Source organism: Mus musculus, chromosome 10 (assembly GCF_000001635.26).
Source record: "Mus musculus strain C57BL/6J chromosome 10, GRCm38.p6 C57BL/6J".
Taxonomy (NCBI): Eukaryota; Metazoa; Chordata; class Mammalia; order Rodentia; family Muridae; genus Mus; species Mus musculus.
In genome coordinates, this window is record NC_000076.6 from 80,725,482 (window position 1) to 80,743,082 (window position 17,601).

The 17,601-nt window shown below is 50.2% G+C and overlaps 1 protein-coding gene across 3 annotated transcripts in view; it reads right to left on the reverse strand.

The window, feature by feature from the left end:
* The window catches only part of Ap3d1 (adaptor-related protein complex 3, delta 1 subunit), a 35,348-nt gene extending 18,526 nt beyond the window's left edge, over positions 1-16,822 (reverse strand). Inside the window, exons 1-6 of one of the 3 annotated variants that reach the window (XR_003948582.1) lie at positions 16,415-16,822; positions 7,370-7,465; positions 5,393-5,473; positions 4,497-4,577; positions 2,401-2,508; positions 1,573-1,702 (exon numbers count right to left, since the gene is read on the reverse strand). Coding sequence is in view for 2 of the 3 variants with exons in the window: in NM_007460.2 (NP_031486.1) it covers positions 1,573-1,702; positions 2,401-2,508; positions 4,497-4,577; positions 5,393-5,473; positions 7,370-7,465; positions 16,415-16,510 (592 nt within the window). In the remaining variant the exon portion in view is untranslated. The remainder of the gene's footprint in view (positions 1-1,572; positions 1,703-2,400; positions 2,509-4,496; positions 4,578-5,392; positions 5,474-7,369; positions 7,466-16,414) is intronic. The other 2 variants (NM_007460.2, XM_030244850.1) reach the window with 2 other exon arrangements.
* Positions 16,823-17,601: the final 779 nt, after the last annotated feature.

Sequence of the window (17,601 nt, forward strand, 5' to 3'; positions counted from 1 at the left end):
TTCAGTCGATAGCCCAGGCCATCCTAACAGTTCTTCTGCATTATTGTGCCAAACACCCGAGGTAGAGTGAGCCACCAGGACAACTGGAGCCCTGTCACTTTCCAGGCTGGAAACAGTTGAACTAGATGTCTAGCCCACTGAGGGGGAGTGCTCCCTGTAAGCCATGTACTCTGGACCTCATGTATTCCTCAAGAGGCCAGGAGGGACCTGGTTCCACAGACGGCCAGGTGGCAGCCAGCAGGCTGAGAAACGAGGACTCTTACTTTGAACACACCCAGCACCTACACAAACACTCATGTGCCCCATGAATTAAATGCAAGGTGCTTCCCTTGTACCCCAGTCTCATGGATCTGATGGCATGCTTTGCCCCCAGCCTATGCTGGACTGTATGGCTGCTGTAACATGTGGTCCCAGGCCACAGGACCTGCTCTACTGGGAAGTGTGCTCCTCTTAGCAGGCCTGGGTGTTTCTGTTTCTCAGGCCACTGTAGTCTCCCCTCCCCCAGCCTGAAACCTGCTTGCTCAGGGGTGGAGCTTCCCGCTCAATCGTTCTGCCATGCCCACTGCTGGAACCTGCCGCTTTGCTGTTTGGAGCCGTGCACATGGTCACCCTGCTATTGGACCCCAAGACTAATTGGCGGGAATCGGGTTCCCCTGCTTTATAATTGCGTGTAGAACAGTAAAATTGAGCTTTGATCAGAATGCCTGTCTTAGCTGCATTTCTTTATCTCGCCACCTAGCCCCTCTTCTCTTCCAGGTTTCCAAAATGCCTTTCCAGGCTAGAACCCATGTTGTGATCTGCTGGCCGGACACAACAGGCCACCATGACCACTCATCTCCTCCCAGTTCTCTGACTCACACAGCCTGAGAGTGGGTTTTGACCACAGACCACACAGTTGTGCTACAGTCCGTCTCAGGATGTTGCTTCCAGAACACCAGGCAGCACAAGCCCATGAGGGACACAGTCATCAGTTTACCTGTGTGTATCACAGAGGGAGGTGCTCATGTGCTCAAATCCTAAATGACCACAACTTTTTTTTGTTTTTGTTTTTGTTTTTTTTTTTGTTTTTGGAGTCAGGATTTCTCTGTGTAGCTCTGGCTGTCCTAGAACTAACTCTGCAGACCAGGCTGCCCTCGAACTCAGAAATCCAACTGGGATTAAAGGCGTGAGCCACCACCGTCCAGCTATGACCACAACTTTAATCAAAGGACATATGCTCAGGGCTTCTGGGCTGGCTGGATGTAAGGTCTACTGTACCCTCCTGCTCAGTCAACTCTGCAGAGGTGGGAGATGACAAGACTGACTGCTCACTTGCCACAGCTGCACAGCTCCCAGGGACCCCTGGGGCCCTACTGACTTCATAGTAAGCTGGCTGTGTTGGATCTGACTATCCACTCAGACAAGGAACCTGTGAGCCTTGGGGAGTCTCAACTAACTCTGTGTTTATGGCTTGTGACGGTCAGCCCATCACCAGCGCAGATCAGAGGGGATTTGCGACAGGGACCCATATCCATGTTCCCACCATCCCCCATCCTCCCAGGAGCTGGCTGGGCAGAGCTTCCTGTCACCAACCTGGGTCTGGGTCCTCCAGCTTCTCCTTAAGCCGGGGAAAGGCAGGACGCAGCGACTCTGGGTACTTGAGGAATACTTTGTACATGATCAGCACTGCCTTCTTCCTGATGTACGGCTTCGTGTGAGACATCTGTGGAGACAGAAGGGTAGCTGGTGACCCACTCACCTGGTCAGCACCTATGACTCTTCCACACCTCGCTCCCTCTTAAACCACCTAGAGCAGGCCCAGTCCCTGCCCTCTGTACCTGCCTGCCTTAAGAGGTGCTAGGCCCACAGGGAGATGCAGTCACTGTGAAAGCTGATCTGGTTATAATGTGTGGCCCTATTCACTCAAGCCTCCTCCAGGACAGCTTCTGCCTGGCACTAGTGGTGGTGGGGTTACCCTTTAGCCCATCAGGCTCCAGGGGGCTCTCCATGCAGATCCGATGAGCTCTCTAGTCCACAGGGCTGGCAACTATCTGGGAAGCCTCACAAGCTATGCATCTACTCGGTGGGCTGGGCAATCTGTCACAACAGCTGCAGTCACCACAAAGGGGTGGATGCGCATGGAGAGTCCCAGTGGAGCTCTGTTTACAATAGGTACCTGCTAGATCTGGATGGTGACAGTGGGCTCTGCCCTCTCATGGTATTCAACTTTTAGACCACCAGGCAGTATCCAGAGGACAAACCCAGGAGAAAGCAAGGCTGACTTTTGCTCTTTCCCAATTACCCCAGCTACACAGCAGCCACTCTGAGAGCCTTTCTGTCTCCTCAGAGCAAGGGCTCAATACTGGATTCTGGGCATCACTGGATGAAGGTAAACAGTGGTATAGGCACACAGAAACTCACCAGGGTCATGATGTCATTTGCCAGGTCTCTGGCAAGATCTGGGGTGACAAAACAGGACAGACCAGTCAGTGCCACTCCAGTGTCGTACTGGCTGGGGCTGCTCAGGTCCTGCAAGGGGACAATAGGAGGGTCAGTGGCAGTCCCTTGGGACTATCTGTATGTCTGTAACCCAGCACGAGGGAGCCTCTCACAGCTCCTCTACTGTCATCAAGAATTGGAACACAGGTCAGAGGCAGAGAACACAAAAAACTCTGTGTGGAAGCCACCAGGTCTCTGGGCTCCTTGGGGACAGAGATTCCTTTGCAAGTCACAACTCCTGGACAACTTCCTGGTTCCTGGCAATGCTATAGGAACCTTTTCTATTCAGCAACTCCCTCATAATACCAGGAACAGTCCTTTGGCTGTTCTGATCTGAGATGCTCTGGGCCGATTAGAAGGAGTTCATCCTTTTAATGTATAGGGCCTAAGGCAGAAGACTGAGGCAACTTCTTCCCAGTGCCCTGACTCCCCACTCTAAGGCAGTGTGCCTGATGCTAGGAGGGTGTACTTCAGTTATGTTGTACATGGGGCATGCTCAGAGTGCTGGTCTCATGATTATTAACAGAATGTTGTGAGCTTTAGGGTAAGCTAAACAGCATCAGAAGCTATGATCAGCCCTTTACCCTCAGTGTCCAAAATTTGCAGTGCCATCTCCCAAAGGGACAGAAAGGAAAGCAGTAGAATCAATGGAAGCACTGCCCCCTACTAGGAAAGCTCATCAGGAAGACACACAGAGGTGACAGATGGCCTGGAGCTTGGCCTTGAGAATCCCATGCCCAGATCCCATGCTGGTCTAGAGACACAGCGGCTGCAGAGGCCTGGGACATGTGCCCTGCTGTGTGGGCAGAGATCTCAGCTGCACATATACCAGGTCCCAACCAGGACATCAGCAAGTTACTGCTATCCTCAGTAGTAGGACACCTTCTCTTATGAAGCTGAGCTCCTGTGTCTTAGAGAGGAAGGCCTGACCCACAGCCTCACACACTGCAGGCATACAGACAGTGAGATGCTGTTGTGGCTAGAGCCAGCCTCAGCCTCAACCCAACTGCTCACCTCTGTATCCCACTCCCCTTCCTCCTAGAGCTCACATGTCCAGTCCTCCCAGAGCCTGGCCACTCAAGTCCAGCTTCTTCTCATAAGGCTCATGCATGCAGGAATAGCACCCAGGAGCCTCCTTCAGAGGGCCCTAATCACTCAGACCCTTGCTCTTCTCAAAGGCCTGGCCAACTCAGGTTATCTGCTCCTCCAAATAGCTCTGGCTCACCCAGGCCTCCTGCCTGACCCCATAACCCAGAGACACTGCCCATGTGGCTTGCAGCATAACACCACACAGCCCTGCACCTCCCACCTCACCCCTGCCCTCAGCCAGCACCATGAGCCCAGCTATGCTACTGTAGCTCCCATATTCATTCCTCTTCCACCTGACAGTTGCCTATAACACACACCTGCCACCTCACACTGAGGGAGTCCTGCCCTTGTTCCAGCATTTGAGAACAGAGGGGTGCACTTTATGGCAGGAATTATAAAGGGGCTGAAACAAAGAACAGCCAGCACCCTGTGGTTTTCAGCACAAGGTAGGCAGGAGCAGGATGGTGTCAAGGAGGACTCATCCACTCCCTCCTTCACACTCCTTCACTCTCTCACATTCACTCCCTCACACTTCCACTCCAACACTTCCTCCCTTACACTCCCTCCCTCACACTTTCTCACACACTCCCTCCCTCACACTCACACCCACTCCCTCATGTTCAGTCCCTCACACACTCCCTCACTGACCATCTAGAGGCCTGGGAGCCAGCAGGCAGGCAGGAGCCCAGTGTGGACAGGGACAGGCTGTAGCAGTGTGCATTGAGCAGGGAAGGGAGGAGGGGCATGTACTCCAGCCTGAAGCCCTCTAGAATGTGAAGGCCCATGCTTGCTGAGACCAGATCTCTCATCTGCTGAGACACAGGGGATATGAGTGAGAAAGCTTTGAAAAGCTACCCCAGGCAGGTGGGACTGTCAGCTAGCTGATCTTTTGTGGCTCACTTGAGTGGCAGGAAAGCATCAGGGCCTACCTTTCGGATCTGGTTGGTGGTCAGCATGATGACGTCGGTACCTTCATGGAAGCACTGGGAGGCCGCAAGGTAGCCAACACGCTGCAGAGTCAACAGCCACAGTGTCAGAACCAGAGCTACCTAAAGCCCCACCAGGAGCACTCAACAAACACCGGGAAACACTGAGGGTGACAGCAGCAGGGCACCTGGATCCCCAGCTGAGCACTGGGCACAGGGTTCTGAGGCCTCCTCCCCTACTGCCCCTCCCAGCACATGCAGATGGTTCTAGCTTCATTGCTGTACACACATGCACAGGGGAGGCAGCACCCTAGTTCTCATAATGTACCATTCCATCCCTCAAGGTACTTGCTTAGGGGCTGCATGCTTTCAGCGTTATATGGCACACACATGGAATAGGACAGGTAACAGGAGAAAATGTCTAAAGGGACCAGTGTGCCCATCTTTGTCAACCAAAGGCTGGGAAATGACCAGTCATGACAATGACCCCACAACCAGGTTATCAGAACTCTTGGGACAGCAGTGCTGATCAGCCTTAGCCAGGTGCTCCAATCAAACACTGCCACTCTGGGCACAGTGATGCAGCCTGTTACTGCAGCACTCAAGAGGCAGAGACAGAAGACTGGCACTCAATTCAGGACCAATCTCAGCTACAGGGGATTCAAAGCCAATCCACAGTGTGGGAGACTGAAAACAAAGGCTGCCCTAACAAACCACTGTTAAGCCATGTGGGGTGGCACACGCCTTTAATCCCAACACACAGTTAGCAGAGACAGGTCTCACACCTCAACAGCAGGGCCTCTGGCCAGAGGACACACCCTCAAGGATCCTCCCACGCCAGAGGATCCCTCCTCCCTCACATAGAGCACATCTGCCTGCTGCGCATCTTAGCTCCTCACCTTGAATGTGAACTTGGAGGCACTCATGACTTCAATGATGTTGAAGGCAGCCCAGCTGATGTCGTACCCAAGCATCTGTAACTGTTAAGGGAAGATTGGTGAAGGTGATTAGTACTCGGGAGACACTGGGGCAAAGGTTGCAGCCACACCAGTACATTCACACCACACATGGAAGAACAAGATACACTCAGTCTGGACACAGAAACTTCATCCATCACAAACCCTTGGGGACTTTTCTATCCTCTTTTCAACAAATGGCTCTGACAAAACTGGATGTGGTTCAGAGAAAGTTCCTTAGGGGTGGAGCCCTGCCTAGAATCCCCTAGTGAGGGGGCTTGGGGGGCGTGGTCAAGGTGGAACCCTGGCTAGTATCCCCCAGTGAGGTGCTGGGTGCATGGCCTAGTAGGAGAGTCCTGCTTGGCAAGTGTGAGAGACTGGGTTTCCTATCTAGCACTTTAAAAAAATACCAAGGAAAAAGACTATGGACTAAGTCTAAGGGAACAGGTTCACAGAACACTAAAAGATGATGAACATTCACAACGAGGAACATGGTGCTACTGTCTTAAGTCCCAACATCACGGCACACAGCTATGTTGTCTGTGATCTGAGCTTGTCTATGACAGAGACCTAAGGTAGGAGGACTGAAGATTCAAGCCAACTGAGGTTATACATGCTATAGATATACACTCAGGCAAAACAGCAATATGTATAAAACAGACCTTTTAAAAAATTAAATAGAGCCGGGCGTGGTGGCACACGCCTTTAATCCCAGCACTTAGGAGGCAGAGGCAGGTGGATTTCTGAGTTCGAGGCCAGCCTGGTCTACAAAGTGAGCTCCAGGACAGCCCAGGCTACACAGAGAAACCCTGTCTCGAAAAACCAAAAATAAATAAATAAATAAATAAATAGCCAGGTATAGTAATGCACAACTTTAATCCCAGCACTTGGCAAGGCAGAGGCAGAAGGATCTCTTTGAGTTTAATTTAAGGTCAGCCCAGTCTACAAAGTGAGTTCCAGGATAATCAGGGCTACACAGAGAAACCTTGTCTCAAAAACCAGAAAAAGAGGCCGGGCGTGGTGGTGCACGCCTGTAATCCCAGCACTTGGGAGGCAGAGGCAGGCGGATTTCTGAGTTCGAGGCCAGCCTGGTCTACAAAGTGAGTTCCAGGACAGCCAGGGCTATACAGAGAAACCCTGTCTCGAAAAAACAAAAACAAACAAACAAAAAAGTGTTAGTGTGAAGAGGTAGAGCACTTACTAGCCTCAGGGGTACCAGGCTCTGAATTCAATCCAAGCACTGTTTAAAAAGCAAGAGGGCTAGGTAAAGGTACCTACTGCCAAACCTAATGAACTGAGTCCTGCCACTTGAGTAATGGAAAGAACCAGGCCCTGAGAGGTATCCTTCAAACAAGCACCATGCCATACTTGCATACACAGCAAAGAAAGAAAGAGCTGGCATGCAATTAAAAATTAAAAGAGCTGGCATGGTGAAACATATCTATTAATCATAGCCCTTGGGAGGCAGAGGCATGGGAATCTCTGAGTTTAAAGTCAGTCTGGTCTACAGAGTAAGTTTCAGGACAGCCAGGACCACACAGAGAAACCCTGTCCCAAAGATAAACAAGATTAAAAAAAAAAAAAAAAGGCAAGTTTTTCTTTGAAAGAGAGTGAAGTATCCTGTCCCACGCCTATGGCATACTCCAGTACTGAGAACCCAGCATGGTACGTTGCCTCCCAATCTAAGGAGGGATGGAGGCAGAAGGCAATCACACTCACATACACGTGCAGCCAAAAAGGATGGTTCAGAGTCTAAGGCTCCCTACTAGGATCCCCAGCAGCTCACCACATGCCCAGCCTGTATTTGCAATAGAAGCCATCAGGCAGGACTCTGCATGAACCTTGTGCTGCGCACAGCAGCAATGTCTGATGGATAGAGGATAGACAGGCAGGCAGGTGAGGCAAAAGGAAGGCACTCACGTAGGTGAGCTTGCAGACAGCGTTGGCCTTCACAGCGATGTTGTCCTGCTTCAGCTCCTGCTTGATCTCGTCAATGCACTGGGAGATGTACTTGGCCTGAGTGGAGACAGCAGTGTGAAGTGCAAGAATCAGTGTGGTCTGGCTGCTAACTGTCAGCAGGTGCTCATGGGGAGGATGACAGACAGTTCCAGCCATCCTGGATGAAGAGACCTGGCAGCTTTCTCTTCCTTCTCTCTGCAGCATGGGAACCTGAAACAGGGCTGGTGCATGCCAAGCAAACATGCTCTCCTGAGCTGTCTCTCAAAGCCTAACTAGGCACCTATTTTCCACTGATAGGAAACGGCTGTAACAGGAGACTCTTAGAGGTGGGAAGTGGACATGTGGAGCTGAGGGACCACAGTGACTGCTACTGCTCTGGATGACAGCCTTTAGCTAGTTGAAGGTAAACTATTTTGGACCTAAGCAGTAGTGCCAGTCACATGACATTCTACTGTATGGCCTGATGCCTATGGTCTACCCATGCTGCAGGGCCCACTAAATCCCCTTTCCCTCCCATAGGCTGCTTTGCATAGCCCCGCTCACCACTAGCATGCACCCTTGGCCTCCCCCTGCGAGAGCTCAGCAAATCTACCAAACAACTTCTTGGGCCAGACAGGTCCATCCAAGAGAATTAAGGCACAAAGTCCAGAGAAGACCAGATGTGGGCCTAGGGAGTGTCTCCTACCCTACTACCTGGACAAGCACAAATGGAGTCAAGCCAAGCCCCAGGATAGCATGAGCAGGGGGAAGGTGTTGAGGTATACCAGGGCATGGAATGACCCCACCACCACCACATCAGCTCCCATGTGCCAGGTGCTGCGTGAAGAGAGAGGAACCTGGATCTTGGCTTTTTTTTTTTTCTTAAAAGACTTATTTATATTTATGTGAGTACACTGTAGCTGTTTACAGACACACCAGAAGAGGGCATCGGATCTCATTACAGATGGTTGTGAGCCACCATGTGGTTGCTGGGAATTGAACTCAGGACTTCTGGAAGAGCAGTCAGTGCTTGTAACCGCTAAGCCATCTCTCCAGCTCTCTTGTCTTGACAGTGAAACGGGTAGCCATCACCAGACTTTGACAGCAAGTGTCACTGTTCCTCAAATGTAATCCAGAGATGACCCACAGCTGACACATTCCAGGTGTCACACCTCAGAGCCCTCCCAGGCAAGTGTGGATATCAGGCTTCATCCCAAGTCCCTGTGAAGTGGACCTAAGGATGCTTGTGGGATCATCACTGCCCAGGCCAGTCTCTAGCATTGGGTCAAAGAAACTACAGCTGTTAAGCACCCTGTTGACAAGTTTGTTTGTTTGTTTTTGTCTTAAGACAGGGTCTCATATAACCTAGACCACCATGCAATTAATTGGGCTGCCCTTGAACTCCTGTCCCCCCCCTCATGGAATGACAGGCATGGGCCATCAAGCTTGGCTTATCAGAATACTTGCCTGAATATTTTACGATCTAGACTGAGTCCAATGGAACAAATGTCAAATGTCACCACAACCTGCCTCAAGTAACTAAATGCCACCCAGGGATCCTCAGGAATGACTTTATCTCTCTTCAAAGATGCCAGGCTGTTAATGACTGAAAAGAAAACGAACTTCAGGCCAGACTTATGGAAAGGACGGACTCTCAGCTGGCCATGGGGGGTAGGGCTTGAAGAAGTGAACCAAGTACTCAGCAAGGAGCTGAGACATTCAGCAGATAAGGGCTCAGGCAAGGGTCTGATTTTCAGTACTCACATGCCCAGAACCCACCAGGGGTCAAGCAGGACCCAGGGGCTGGATGTCTGAAGTCCCTATAATATCGCCCTGGCTTTCAGGAGGGAAACACTGCTGTCCAAAACACAACCCAAAGTGACTCAACAACCAAGTCTGATAGGCACACCTGTAATCACAGCACAGGTGGCTGAGGAAAGAGGATCACCTCAAGTTCAAGGCCAGCCTGTGTTATGTGCTGTGTTCTAGGACAGCATGGACTACTCAGCAAAGTCCTTGACTTAAAAAAACCCATATTAAGAAGAAAAAAGGAGGGGCTGGTGAGATGGCTCAGCGGGTAAGAACACCCAACTGCTCTTCTGAAGGTCCTGAGTTCAAATCCTAGCAACCACATGGTGGCTCACAACCATCCGTAACGAAATCTGATGCCCTCTTCTGGAGTGTCTGAAGACAGCTACAGTGTACTCACATATAGTAAATAAATCCAAAAAAAAAAAAAAAAAAAAGAGAAGAGAAGAGAAGAAAGGAAAGAAAGAACGAATGAAGGAATGAAGGAATGAACTAGGCTGGGGAGATAGCTCAGTGGGTAAAGTGCTATTAGTGCAAACTGAGGACCTGGGTAATCCCAGTGCACTAAAAGCAAGATGAAGGTGGAAAGAGAGGCTTCAGGAGCCATGAACTAGATAGCCTATCACATCAGCAACAGCAGGGACTACCTGAGACAAGAGTTGACATGCACATGCACACCACTTCAGGCTGCACAAGCACACACCTGCCCAAGTGCTCACACAGGTGTGAGAGCTCTGATAGAAAGTAACTCACCAGGGCTGGAGAGATGGCTCAGCTGTTAAGAGCACTTACTACGCTTCCAGAGGTCCTGAGTTCAAATCCCAGCAACCACATGGTGGCTCACAACCATCTGTAATGAAATCTGACACCCTCTTCTGGTATGTCTGAAGACATTGACAAGTGTACCTACATATAATAAATAAATAAATAAAAAGAAAGTAACTCACCACAGGGGCTGAGGCTTGTGCAGCCTGAGTCTCAAGGGAACAGAAAGCACAAGAGGGAAACTATGTTTCAAAACAGTAAAAGAAAGTCACAATTCAAGAAACAGCAAGGAGCTGAGACACTCAGGTTCAGGCAAGGGTCTGATTCCCAGTACTCACATGCCCATTCACAAAGACTTCTTCCAGTTACAGAGGACCCAATGTCCTACTCTGGCCTCAGGCAGGCACTACATACACATGGTACACATACACATGCAGTCTTCATCACAACAGTTACGAGACACCAATTCCTCTGCAAGCTCCTTCTACACAAGTCTCTCACCCTGCATGTGCCTAAAGAAGCTGGTTCCAGCTAGGTGTGGTGGCACTTGCTTTCAACCCAAGCACTCAGAAGCAGGTAGAGGAGCTTTGTTAGTCTGTGGTCAGCTTGGTTCACAAAGCAAGTTACAGGCCAGCCAAGGCTGTATAGTGATACCCTATCTCAAAATACAAAACAAAACAAAACACTACCAACAACAAAGATATGCTCCTGAAAACCAACTCTGCAAGCTGTCCTTTGATTTTTGATTTCTACATGTGTGCACGTGCACGCACGCAAACACACACACGCACGCGCATACATATACATACACACACACACACACACACATGCACGCACGCACGCACGCACACGCCTCTGTAAGTACACACAGACACTGACACAGATACAAAATTACAGATGGTTATAAGCTAGGTCCTAGGACTCAAACCTAGGTCTTCTAGAAGAGCAGAAAAAAAATGCTAACTGCTAAGCCATCTTTCCAGACCCCAAGACATTAAAAAAAAAAAAAAAAAAAAGCTCATTCCAGCTTAGGCCATCCTCAAAGAGCTGCAATTCTCTCTTGGAAGGCAGGGCTGGTCTCTCCTGTGGCTCTAGGTTCATCCTTTTCATTCCAGTACTTAAAAGGGAAAAGCAGAGGATGTCTCCGAGTTCAAGGCCAGCCACAGCTATCATGTGAGTTCCTGTTTCTAAAGGAAATCAAAACCAAGCCTGACTCCCTGTGTTTGATCCCCTGAAAGAAGGTGGTGGAAGAAAAAGGAAAAACACAACAAACCAACCCAGGGCAGACACATTATTTTCAGGAGTCCAAGGGAGCCTTTTGGCAGTCCAGTGCCTGCTCATCACAGTGCTACCCCCGAGCCCTTGGCCTTTCCAAACATGCCTCACTGTGTAGTTTAAGCTGGCTTTAATGTGGAACATTCTGCCTGGGCCTTCTGACGGGCTTGAGGCGAATGCCAGCTGGCTTTGTGAAAGATGGCTGTTTTCTCAGGCTGATAAGAAGGCAACAGCCAGACCTGGAGAAGCCAAATAGTAACCAACAGCCCAGCTGGTACTTCCGTGTTGAGTGCCAAAATCCTGGGTCCCTAGGTAAACCTGGCAAGGGTGTTGTTATAAGACACAAAAAATACACTCAAGTGCCTGAGAACCTCCAGCATCTGCCCGTGAGCAGGCATGGCAGGAGGGCTGGCAAGCAGTGCGACTCACATTCTGGGAGACAGGCACACATTGGTGGCAGGTAAAGAGACACAACACACAGGAACTGGCCCATGTGTGCATATCCTCACAGATCTGGAGCCGTATGAGCTTCTCTGGGCTTCAGTCTAATAGTGACAAGGCTAGTGTCCTGAGGTTCCAGGAAGCACCCACATCCTGCTTGCCCCAATATCCAGAAGCCTCACATCCTTAGTTCATGGCTCCTTCTTTCCCCTAGACCTGGCAGCAGTCTCTCAGGCTCTGTCTCTTTCCTCTTCCTGCTTCCCTAGAGGACCTGATGGTGAGAATGGGTCCAGATGATCCAGAATGATGCCCAACTCAGGGTCCCCAGTTTGACCCAGTCTGCAGTCCCTCTGCCACTGAAGGACACAGGTACACAGGTCTCACAATTAGCACAATGGTACCTCTGGTGGACAAAAGTCATCTCATATCACCCAAAGTCAGTGCAAGAATGAGCCAGGAACTGTGGTTCCTATGGCTACAATAGAGAAGGCAGAAGGAGAAGCTACAAGACAGATAAGTCAATGTGGATGCCTGGGGAGCCTGGAAAGTAAGGAGAATTCTTGAGACTAAATGGAGCCAGTCCCAGCCTGGGGCCCAGAAAGCAGCATAGGAAGACTAACACCTGATAGAAAAAGAAGCAGAGAGAACAGGATGAGGTAGGAGGATCTTGAGTTCAAGGCCAGCCTGGGCAATTTTGCATAACCCTGTCTCAAAATGAAAGTAAAGAGAGGGTTGGAGTGGGACTCGGGGGTGCAGCCCCTGCCTAGAACTCCCCAATGAGGGGCTAAGGGTATGAGGTGGCTCAGGGGGTAAAGAATATGCCTAAAATTGGTGCAGACCAGCCAGTACCACAAAAAGGCCAACTTGGGTAACACAGCACAACTGTCTAAAAGCAAAAAATTAAAATAAAAAATAAGAGAGCACGAGCCATTTGTGCTGGTCACAGAATGAACAGAGCAAAGAATGGCCATTGCAAAGCAAAGGACATAGGCAGCCTGAGGTACAGGTCATCTCAGGGCCCAAGCCTCAAGAACAGCTGTTGAGTTCCCAGGTCTCCAACTGACCCTTGGAGTTACCAACCAAAGGGGAACAGCTAAAGCCCACAAGATAGCTACAGCAGAGTTTCAGAAACAACTAGGCTGTGCTGATCACACCAGGTAGGGGTTGGTGCTGGCACAGGCAAAGATGCTGAGCTAAGCACAGATATGGCAGACTGCAGAGAAACATACTCTAGGGGCAATAGGGGGTCCCCTGCAGCACCGGGGATATTCAGCTTGTGTTTTAGCTTTCTACAAGTACCTGGCATAGAGATGTAGGGGGCCCTCATGGCTGCTTGTAAACACTCATGGAAGCTGCGGATTTGAAGGAGTGGGGGAAGGTGAGTGGAAAGGATACTTCCTGTTTTTATTTAATAACATCAATTGTGTGTTTAAAAAAAAAAACTGCGAAAGAATAAGTCTGACATGCCTTTAATGCCAGCACTCAGGAGGCAGGCAGAAATGAGTAGGATGGAAGCCATCCATAGCTACATAGTGAAGCCTATCTCATAATAAAGATGGAGGATGTGGGGCTGGAGAGATGGTTCAGAGGTTAAGAGCACTGTCTGCTCTTCCAGGGGTCCTGAGTTCAATACACAGCAACTACATGGTGGCTCACAACCATCTGTAATGGGGTCTAGTGCCCTCTTCTGGTATGTCTGAAGAGAGCAATGGTGGTGTACTCATATGCATAAAAATAAATAAATAAATAAATAAATAAATCTTAAAAAAAAAAGATGTTGTAGCTTAGCAACAGAGTGCTACCAATGTCTACAGGCTCTGAAGTCAGACAGTGAAACGTGGTAAAAATTAAAGGGTGGAGATGAAGAGATGGTTCAGCAATTAACAGAGCTTGCTGTTCTTTCAGAGGACCTAAGTTGGATTCACAGCACCCATGTTCAGCGGCTCACAACTACCTCTAACTCCAGCTCCAGGAGATCCAATGACCTCACCTGCCTCTGCAGGCACCTACACACACAATGGACACACAGATACACAAATCTACACATAAGAAAAAGTAATCTTTAAAATATATATATGGAGGCTGGAGACATGGCTCAGCAGTTAAGAGCACTGTCTGCTCTTCCTGAGTTCAATTCCCAGCAATCACATGATGGCTCACAACCATCTGTAATGGGATGCTCTCTTCTGGTGTGTTTGAAGAGAGCAACAGTACTCACATACATAAAATAAATAAGTCTTTTTTAAAATTAATATATATAAATGGATACACTATTACTAAAAAGATAAAGATTCAGCCAGGCGTGGTGGCGCACACCTTTAATCCCAGCACTCGGGAGGCAGAGGCAGGCGGAGTTCGAGGCCAGCCTGGGCTACAAAGTGAGTTCCAGGACAGCCAGGGCTATACAGAGAAACCCTGTCTCGAAAAAACCAAAAAAAAAAAAAAGACAAAGATTCATTGGGCATGGTACTGTACACCCACAATCTCAGCACTGGGGAAGCAGAGACAGCTGAGTGCCTGTGAGTTCAAGACCAGACTGATCTACAGGGTGAGTTGTTGGCCTGCCAAAGATACAGAGTAACATCAGCTCAAAGGGGCTGCAGAGATACAACAGAAGAGGTCTTGCTGATCTTCTAGAGGACCTGGGTTTAATTCCCTGTACTGTCTTGAGGCTCTGCACCATCCACAGCCATGTGCTACCACACCTGGCAATAAATTTTTTTTTAAAAAAAAAAAGATCATCTCAAGCTGGGCAGTGGTGGCATATGCCTTTGATGCCAGCACTCTGGAGGCAGAGGCAGGCAAATCTCTTAGTTAAAGGCCAGCCTGGTCTACAGAGTGAGTTCCAGGACAGCCAGGGCTACACAGAGAAACCCTGTTTCAGTTTTTAAAAAAGGATCATCTCAAAAACAAACCAAAACCCCACAAAACTTCCAGAGTGCACACCCTGCATTTTTTAAGTACTTGTAAGGCAGAAGGATTATTACAACTCCCAGTGTCACACAGTGAGACCTAAGTCAACCGGAGTGTAGAGCAGAGAATGGTCACTGCAACTTGTGCTATAAGGTTGGCAGAAGGCTCTGCACTACACCGCACCTTCATAAGAGCCCAACAATGCACAGGAACTTGAAGGTGTCCCTGAGGAGGGACAGAGGACCCAAGCGGTCTCAGTGTGTCTTGTACAGACTGGCCAGCCATGGTGGGAGAGATGGCTCAGCAGTTAAAGGTAGACTCACAACCAAAATCTTAGAATGGCTGAGCAGTCAGCAGCAGGAGCCACATAGAAGCTGAGGGCTTGGAGGACTTTCTGTGCCTGCCTAGCTCTGCACTACTGAAAGAGCTTTCTGCAGACTACATGCAAGACAGTACAATGAAACTCAGTATCAAATGTAATACACACCAATTTTTAAAAAGCACCTCCACCATTACCCCACAGACACCTGTGGGACACTCACAGTCTATGTACACCAATTCCCAATGAAGATTTGAGATTTGCGGGATGGGAAGGTAGGGGACGTGAAGAGCAAAACATAACAGAGGCCTGAGGCCCTGGGCACACATACCTTAAAATCAGTAATCCCAACACTAAGAAGACTGAGGCAGGAGTACCATGAGCCAGCCCAGGTTATGTCCCTAGCTAGAGTCTGTTTCAGGTACTCAAACTAGAATGTGACCTGTCCCCAGGGTCCTAGAACAGCTGCCCAGGGAACATTCTCTGTACGGGAAGGCAAGAAGGGAATGTGGAAGCCCTCTTGAGAGCAAAGAGGGCCACAGTACAAAGGAAATATCACATAGGGCAGTCCACACCCAGCAAAACGCAGGCCAACCAGCTATTTCAACTGAAGTAACAGCCAGGGAGAGCAGGGAGGGTACAAACCACACCAGGTAGGGTAGAAGGGAAGAGGGCTACAGAGAAATGACTGTCCCAGCTAGGGACAGGCACCCTCTTTCAGCATGGCCTTCCAGCCCAGGAGGAGGCCTGCGTCTTTCCACTGAGCCAGGCACTAAGTAGTCACTCTATCACTTCTTCCTTAATCTAGGTCACAGGCTGTGGGGAGGAAAGGAAGCAGCGCTTGTAGTCTCAGTGTAACTTCTGGAAAAATCGCTTCCACACCCTGACTTCTGCCTTCTTTGAGCTTCCAGTTTTGAAGTCAGGCTTCCCCATTCCAAGATGCCCCTAGGTCCTGCACACACTAATAGTTCAGGGGATCTGGGGCAGGAAAACCTGGCAGGGTTCCCAAGGAAGCCCAAGACAGCCACCCGGGCCTGTGCTTTCCTGACAAGGGGATTTCTCCATGGGAGACACGTAGACCTATGACAGGATTTTTCTGTGAGGGTCCCCGATTCCTCCATATGGGATCCAGAAACTAGCTCAAGTGGGGGAACCTTTGCCTAAGTAAGTCTTCTTCAAGAAGGTAAACTCAGGCTCTAGCAGTGGCATCCAACTTCAAGACCTAAAACGCTGAGGCCTTTAGGGCAAGGACTGCTCCAAGTGGACAATTTGGAGGTTCAGGGAGTGGCCCCTAGTTACAACAGACGAGACACCTGAGCCATTTTGGACAGCGCCTGTTTCAAGCTGCTGGGGGTAAACTGAGGCCAGGGGAAGGAGAGGCTGTGCAGAGCCGCAGCTCTGGAACAGGCAGGACGGGAAAGGCGATGGGGTCGAGGAAGACGGCTCCACGGCGGGCCAGAGGCAATGGGGGGAAAGCCCGGCAGCCCCGCTCCGCGCCGGCTCACCTCGTCCTCCTTGTGGTTGCGGATGCCGCGGACCAGATCCTGCAGGTTCTTATCGAACATGCGGTCGATACTGCCCTTGACCATCTTGAGGGCCATCGCGGCGGCCCGTGGGCTGCGGCCTCCGAGGGAAACGCCGCTGCCGCGGCCCTAGAAGGTGCGGGGACCCGGCGACCGCACCTCAGGCAACCGCCCCGCTGTGTTTCCGGCCGCCGCGGAGGGGACGCCGTGGAGGCCAGAGCGACGGCTGTAGCCGGAGAGCAGTCTGAGGAGAAGGGGTAGCCAGTAAGCCCGCCCCCCCCAGCTTCCACAGACCCTTCCCAGCTTAGGGCCGCTGCAAATGGCGGCCAAGATGGCGGTGGGTCAGCTGACGGAGAGCCTCAGCCTCCCGGAAGCCCCGCCTCACCGAAAAGCCCAGCCCCACATTGCAGTTTCCTTGACAACCACACGCCACCCAATAGGAAAGCAGACACCACCCTTTGACGCCTAGCAGCCCACCCCTTCCTCTGCAATGCCTTGCAGCCTCATTGGTGAACAAGAACTCCACAGACGTCCTAACCACGCCCCTAAGGGAAAATCGAGAGCAGGTCTCCCCACTCGCTAAATGACAGCAGTGGGCGTGGTCTTATCTGGTGTGGGCGTGGCTAGAGGAGGGCGGAGCTCCACGTGGAGCTTTTTCTGCAAGGTCCTGGCCAAATATATCCAGCCCAGCCTTTTCTGAATTTAAGTGGTGACTTGGGAATCAGTGTCAGGAGTCAATCACACCAGCAATCCAACCGGCCGGCCTGTGAAACCCTGTCTGTAAAACCAGCACAAGGCTTGGATGGTGGACACCATACAGGAGAAACTGTGGTGGGCAAGTGACTTTGCTGGAGATGGTCCACCGTTTTGCACAGCTGTGATGCATGTTCCTAGAGAGGCACTGCCCCCCGGAGGCGTTCGTCTCTGGATTACTTCTTGGTGCTGCAGTGCCTCCTCATGTTTTTCATTGTTATATGCCTCCCATATCTAGTACGATGTGAATGGGCACCAGGAGACCCTCACTGCCTAGAGTCTGCTGTGGTTGCTTATTGGGAGACAGCCCACTCGATTGGGCAAGTCTCCTGCAGATTAATATAAAGATGAACTTTCATAAAATAGATGAATTAATGATTTTATAGAATTTCTTATTTGATTAAAATAGTTTTAAG